The sequence below is a fragment of the Octopus bimaculoides genome, chromosome 17 (genome assembly GCF_001194135.2).
Source record: "Octopus bimaculoides isolate UCB-OBI-ISO-001 chromosome 17, ASM119413v2, whole genome shotgun sequence".
Classification (NCBI taxonomy): Eukaryota; Metazoa; Mollusca; class Cephalopoda; order Octopoda; family Octopodidae; genus Octopus; species Octopus bimaculoides.
The window spans coordinates 30,245,136-30,252,888 of record NC_068997.1 but is presented as its reverse complement, the minus strand read 5'-3'; the positions used below and the strand labels follow the sequence as shown (position 1 = coordinate 30,252,888).

At 37.7% G+C, this 7,753-nt stretch overlaps 1 protein-coding gene across 1 annotated transcript in view; it reads right to left on the bottom strand.

Moving 5' to 3' along the window:
- LOC106874911 (leishmanolysin-like peptidase) overlaps window positions 1-7,753 on the bottom strand; it is a 98,060-nt gene that overhangs the window by 18,540 nt on the left and 71,767 nt on the right. Inside the window, exons 8-11 of the mRNA XM_052973828.1 lie at window positions 5,539-5,656; window positions 3,637-3,774; window positions 2,929-3,005; window positions 1,639-1,749 (exon numbers count right to left, since the gene is read on the bottom strand). Of these exons, the coding sequence (XP_052829788.1) occupies window positions 1,639-1,749; window positions 2,929-3,005; window positions 3,637-3,774; window positions 5,539-5,656 (444 nt within the window). The remainder of the gene's footprint in view (window positions 1-1,638; window positions 1,750-2,928; window positions 3,006-3,636; window positions 3,775-5,538; window positions 5,657-7,753) is intronic.

Sequence of the window (7,753 nt, the reverse complement as noted above, 5' to 3'; positions counted from 1 at the left end):
CGACATGACCGTTGAAGTCTCCAGCCACAAAGAGAAGGTCCCTGTCACTCGTCGACGAGGTAGTTTGCAAGAGGGTGTCATAGAATTGGTCTTTCAGACCATCTGGTAGCCCAGGTTGAGGTGCATAGGCTGAGATGACAGTAGCTAATCTATGATGAAGCACTAGTCTGATCTTAAGTACTCTGTCACTTACTCTAACGACCTCGATTACCTTATCCACCCATTTCTCCGCTAGAAGTATTCCTACGCCCCCGACCCCGTCAGTGTTCCCTGCCCAGATATATATATATATATATATATATATACACACACATGCATGTGAGCACACACATCCACTGTTTTTTTTACTGTTTTAAGATGGTGTTGTATGATTTAAAATGAGTAGGGGTTACTTTATTCACCAGGCTGAGCAACATGTTGAGGGTTCCCTTGTTGGTTAATTGCATTATGCTTTAAAGAGGTCATCTTCAGAGGAAACTCAGCAAATGGTCAAGTCAATAAGGTACAGAATCATGCATGGAAAGAGATGGTATATAATATTCTTTGTCTTGCATTGTGCTGGATCCCAGTGCTAATAAACCGATTTCTCAACTGCCCAAAGCTATCAACTCTGGTGTCACAAGATTCAGTTTTGTCCTTCTTCCCATATATCAGTGTCTTATATTTTACCATCATCACCAGCCAACGCTCACTTCTACACAATGATTCCCCTTTTCAATCTTCCCCAATATTTTGGATCTAAACATCATCTCTGTACAACCTCTATGCTTCATGGTAAATCTGATTCCATGAACAAAGACCTTAAAAAATATCCTCCAATGAAGTCATGCTAATCATGTCTTTGTAAACAGAGCAGAGGCACACTGCCTATACATATCAAGAAAACATTATCACAACCATGTCACCACAAGAACCCTCAACGTTTTAAAAAGTGCTAAGCCTCCACCATTACCCACAACATCTGGTGAATACAAATCTTCAATATCACTGAAACTGCATCATAGAAAGTTCCATGCTAAATACTTCATCCTCACATTCAACCACAAATTCTCTACAAACTTCAAGTGGGACCTGCTTTGAAGTATTACTCAGGCATTTGGAAAGGTGTTGCAATTCCACACACACACACAAACCTACACACATTCTTGATCACATCCCAAGAAAGGCCACTTGACTGATTGGCATGAAGCCACTCATAAACACAGACCAGTCTCAGGCTCACAGACATGCTGTTTCCTTTCAGCTGTGGCTCTTGTTCCATGAAGAGGTGGTTGACTCATTCATTTTTCATCACCCCATATTAAGTCCTCCCATTGGACTCCATATTAGTTTCTATATCCAGAATGGTGGCTCTCTAGAATTCTCTCTCTTCACATGCCTTCCCTGTATTTATCACCTTACAAATGTCCAAGAACACTAACTGCATTCATCTCACCAGTCTTAGACAACTTACACAGCCCTTCTTCCAGCATCCCTCACCAAGGGTCTTCAATAAAGTACCTCTTTTTGTGTTTCAATTCTTTGCTATTTCTATCTGTGGCATTCAATACTTTTAGTTTTAATCTAACTGGTAGCTCTAGTTCATTATTTTCTCAGAAATATAATCATGAAAAGATTAAAGAATTCAAAATTGGTTACCTTTCTGATTTATTCTTTATCCATTCATAGCAATTAGTTTTGACAAAGTCACATCCCAAGTCTTTGCCCCATTCATATTCTTTGGCATTATCATAATTCACTCGGTACCAACTGTGAAACGATCAACAACAACAACCAAGCTTTAATAAAAACAGGCGGAGAACTGACAACTGGAATAACAAATACATTATAACAAAAATAAAGGCTAATTACAATAAGGAAGGATTTGCAATTGTATAAACCCTCGTGTATTACTGGTAGTTATTTTATTACTGCACCTCTATGCCAGAAAAGGAAAAGTCAAATTGGTTCAAGTGTGATAATAACTAATGGAATTAAGTACTTAAAAGTATTTAATTATGTCTGCGATTATTGAGAAGACCTATGATAAAAAGCATTCCAGCTGTGACCATCCTGCTTTTTATCTAAACAGTTTTTCTAAAACTACATTATGCAATGTGTTCTATATGTTTTAAATAGAGTATGGTATGTTTTGAGGAAAATTTGGCTACTATTTCTAGCAGCTTAAGTTTTAACACAGATGGTTAATTACTTTAACCCTTATGTTGCTGTATTTATTTTGAGATGCTCTGTATTTCTTTCAATTAATTTTAAATATAACAAAGAATTTAGTAAAATAACTTAATTATCATTAAGCTGGTGTTAGGAACATAAATTGTGACTAAAGTTTGGTGTAAGATTTTAATTCAGAACTTATGAAAATAGGACATTTGTACTCAGAGCTAGAGCCAGCTTCAGCCGGGTTGGTAACGAAAGGGTTAAGAACCTACGTCATCTCCACAATCTGAAACTAATAATGGTTTCAAATTTTGGCACAAAGCCAGCAATTTCAGGGGAGGCAGGGCAAGTCGATTACATCAACCCCCAGTGTCTAATTGGTACTTATTTTATCGACCTCGAAATGACGAAAGGCAAAGATGATTTCAGTAGAATTTGAACTCAGAACAATAAAGTTGGAAAAAAAGCTTCTAAGCATTTTGCCCTGCAGCCTAATGAGTTTGCCAGCTCACAATCTTAATTAATATAAATAATGATAATGCTTATCAAATCAAAACAAAGCCAATAAGAGAGCCTCTATGAGGTTGCATGAACTGCTAAACATAACAGCCAAATCCTCTCATGATAATATGGTCACAGCTTGAATGCTTTTGATCATGTCTGCTTTGGTGATATAGAATAGAGAACAGTTACCTGGAGCTAAACACCACCACCATCGCCACCACCACACCATCACCACCACCACCAACAACAACAATGACAACAACCTACCCAGTGTCTTCCATTAATGCCAATGTGATTCGAGAGATAACAGGATTCTGGGTGTAGGTGCCAGTCATAGCTTCATTCTGGAAATAAAGTGAAAAACATTAAGAAAATTAATTAAGAAATGAAATTAATGTTTGTTATTACAATAATTAATCTTTTATGAAGTTTTTGAATAACAAGAGCAGTTTCAATAAAAAATATTCAAATCCATGACAAGAAATACAAAAGAATGACTGCAAAACACTAATTCTTTAAATCAGTTTTGGGAGACCATTTCTTTGTTGGAGATAATAATCCTTTCTATTAAAGACAGAATGCTTGAAATTTGGGGAGAGGGTGGGGGCAGGTGATTACATTGACCCCAGTACTCGATTGGTGCTTATTTTACTGACCCCAAAAGAATGCAAGGTGAAGTTAACCTCAGCGGAATTTGAACTCAGAACCTAAAGACAGATGAAATACCACTAAGCATTTGTCCAGCAGACTAACGATTCTACCAGCTCGTTGCCTTTTTCTCAGAGGTTAATTATTCTGCACTGGAGAATAACCTCAGTAGACCCCCAGCTAGCATAGGGAATAATCTTAACAGTCCCTTATCTCAGTAACACAGAAGAGCACTCTATTCTCTATTTTAGGAGAGAGCATTTGTTTGCTAGATTCTAGATCAGTCTGAGTAAGAAAAGCGAACAAATACCAGTAATATGTACATACCTCAAATACTCGTTTCTCCCAATGAGTAAAAGCTGTACCATCAATGAGACCATCAGCCAAAGTTTTGCCATTCATTAGTTGGTCCTCAAGTTCAGCTCCTTCTAATGTTGAACAATTGAAATGACGACGAACCTCTTCCTGCAAAGATAAAGATTAGAATAAAGAAATGGCTGATGAATTTGAGTCTTGATCTTTTGTGGGTAAAAATATGACGTCACAGTCAAAAAAGAATTGGTTTTAAAGTTAGTTCTTTAGTTTTTACTGTGCTATTCTGCAGTAAGGAGTTTACTTCCCAATCACAGGGTCCCAGGTTCAGTCTCACTGCATGGCACCTTGGGCAAGTGTGTTTGACTATAGCCTCAGGCTGACCAAAGCCTTGCGAGTGGATTGAGTAGATGGAAACTGAGAGAAACCTGTTGTGTATGTGTGTGTGTGTTTGTCTCCCACCACTGCTTGACAACCAGTGTTGGTTTGTTTACATCCACATAACTTAGTGGTTTGGCAAAAAGAATCGATAAAATAAGTATCAGAATTTAAATAAATGAAAAATACAAATAAACTAACATTAGAGACAAAATGGAGACTATTGACCTCTTCAGGAGAGGAAAATTCCTAATTAAAAACAATATTCATAATTTTAGAATCTCAACAAAATTCACACACAAACACATATAAAATTCAAAGACATTTTCTGTTGTTCCATCAGAAAGTAGAGTTTAGCTTATGAACCATTTTTCTTTCTTTTAGGATCTCTGATACTGAAATGATGAAGTTATCTGCAAAAGGGAATCTAGCCAAATGTTTGCAACAAAATTCCTTGAAAAGTATCTAAGGATACATAGGAGACATTTTGGCTGTGTTTTCCTGCCTATTTGGCATCGTTCATTTGATTTATTTGATATTATTGTTTCCCATATTCTCCCCCTGTTGCCTTTTCTGGTTTTGTTTGTATTTCCCTTTATGTGTCTGAAGAGAGGGTAAAGTGTATATATACCAATCATGTTCAATTAATAAATTATAACGTCCCTCTTTCTCCCCGTTCTCTCGTTCCCTCTTTCTCTCTGTCTGTATATTTCTGTGTATGTGTGTGTGTGTGTGTGTGTGTGTGTGTGTGTGTGTGTGTGTCTGCCTCCAGTGCTAAAAAGTACTATTATCAAAACAACTTCAACATACAGTCAGCCATACCAAATTCGAGTGTGGTCATTGCCAGTGCCGCTGGACTGGCTCCCGTGCAGGTAGCACGTAAAAATCACCTTTTGAGCGTGGTCATTGCAAGAACTGCCTGACTGGCCCTCGTGCCAGTAGTACGTAAAAGCACCCACTACACTCTCGGAGTGGTTGGCATTAGGAAGGGCATCCAGCTGTAGAAGCTTCGCCAGATCAGATTGGAGCCCGGTGCAACCTTCTGGCTCACCAGTCTTCAGTCAAACCGTCCAACCCATGCCAGCATGGAAAGTGGACATTAAATGAAGATCATGATGATGACACAGGAAAGTTAGATGGTTTGAAAGACGAGCTAGTTTTTGATGGAGTTTCTCTATATGTCTCCACTGAAGTCTTGTGTCAGCTCTGTACTAATTCGATAATACAGTTCTATATTTAAGAGATGAGGAATTACGTACATTATTTACATAATTCCTCATCTCTTAAATATAAAACTGTAGAAACAAAATTAACAACAGAATATACCACAACAAATTCACAACAGCCATAATGAAAAGATAAGAGTAAAACTAATTCACAACAACAACAACAAAAGATACTTTGTCACTTTTCATATCAAAAACAACCTCAAAAATGTAAAGAGAAATCAAAAAGAATCACAAAAAAAAGCTGCTGGAAATAAGGAAGAATAAATAAGAAGAATTAGTTTTGAATATTTGGATGAAAATTTGAGCTTACGACAACTTTTGGTGTGACTATCATCCAAACTGATCGGTTTTCTTGGCCTGACTGTAGTAACCAGTTGGGACGTTCGATCCGACGGACAACCTTTTCACTCGGCTGATATAAATCAAGGCTAAAAAGTGAAATGAGAACCAAAATGTTAAAGAAGACAAAGATGGGAAAAAGGAAAGATTGCATGGGTTGCACACAAAATCCACATTTCTGAACCTTCTTTTATTCTTTCTGTCGCTTCAGTTATTAGACTGAGGTCATACTGGGGCACCTCCTTGCATTAATCATTGTACTTGTTTTATTGACTGTGACACAGGCATGACTATATGGTCCAGAAGCTTGCTTCCTAACCATATGGTCTTGAGTTCAATCACACCATGTGGCACCTTGGGCAAGTGTTTTCTGGTATAGCCCCAGGCCAAACAAAGGCTTGTCAGTGGATATGGTGATCAGAAGTCCATTGTGTATGCATGTGTGTGTGCATGTGTGTTTGTTTGTACCCTTGTCTTGACATTATGTGATGGTCGTAAATGAGCATCATTAGCATGAAAAACATGCCTGGCCATGGAAGAAATATTACCTCATTTGGAAACGAGTGAGGGTTAGTGACAGGAAAGGCATCAGACTGTAGAAAATTTGCTTCAACAAATTTTGAAGGACTCACTTTAACAACTACTTTTCCATGCTTGCATAGCAAAGCAGAAGTTAAAACGATGATGATGATGATGATGATGATGTGAAAGGATGAGATGCATCAAGTGACCACAGGATATTCTTTCCAACTTTACCAATTCTGATGTCTACATGCCACTGTATTTAGGGTCCCCTGCTAAATTTCTGAAATAAAATCCTGAAGGAGTTCAACTTTATCGTTTATCCTTCCAGTATACAACTGGTAAAAGTGAGGAATGGCTCAGAGTGTTCATTCTAACTCTGTGCATTCTGTGTTCAAATTGAGCTTGTGTCAACGCTGCTTTTCATTGTCCTGGAATCAATAAAATGAAGTGTTAGTCAACCACTGCAATCAAATTGCTTGACTAACCCATCATTCACAAATTTCTCACCTTGTGCTCATGTTAAGAACAATCATTCTTATTTTCTCTGGGTTGCAATCCCTGATGACTAAGTAATGTTAGCAGCAGGCGAAATGCTTAGCAGCATTTTGTCCATCTTCACGTTCTGAGTTCAAATCCTTCTGAGGTTGACTTTGCCTTTCATCGTTTCAGGGCTGACAAAATAAGTACCAGTTGTGTACTGGGGTCAATGTAATCAACTTAGCTGGCCTTGTGCTAAAAATTGAAACTAATATGTATTTAGGACCCATTATATCCTGAGATCAAATCCTTCGAGGACCAACTAAACCGTTTATCTCTCCAAGCTCAAAAAACACAAGTAACTGTTGGTATTTCTTTCATTGGGAATCAACTGAATCGACCATATCTCTCCATAATACATAAGTGGCTTTATGCCAAGGCAAAACGTCATTGAAACATTATCTATTTATGTAACGATCTTTTATCTATTTTGCCAACAATTTAGTATAATTTTAGACTCAAAGCATTATCGGCATTTTTTTTTTTTTATATTTCTGTGTTTTAATATGCAAAGAACACCTCTTGTTAATCTCCCACTTCTTGTACATAATTAATAATACTTTTGTATCATTTACCTCACCTCCATGTGAGGTAGTTGCCATGGAAACCTGTTTGATCATCTATATTGTAATTATTGCATTTAACAAAAATTATCTGTCTGGAGCTAAGCTTGGCACTGAACAATGTATACACAGTATGATTGACAAACGGTGGTAGAGGAGGGTGGATGTAGGGGTGGTGGTGGTGTTGGTGGTAGTGGTGGTAGAAGAGGGTGGGTGCATGGTGGTGGTGCCTGAATTTTTGAGGAAAGATGTGATGAAGATGGTGGTGGTGGTCATGTGAGTGACTATTGTTGAGGATGGTAGTGAAGGTGATGGTAGTGAAGGGGGAGATGTTGAAAATGATGGCACATAAAAATTATGATGGCTGTGCAGTAAGAAGCTTGCTTCCCAACCACACGGTTCCATGTTCAGTCCCATTGAGTGGCACCTTGAGCAAATGATTTCTACTATAACCTTGGGCCGACCAAAGCCTTGTGAGTGGATTTGGTAGATGGAAATTGAAAGAAGCCCATTGAATACATATGTATATATATATATATATATATATATATATATATATAT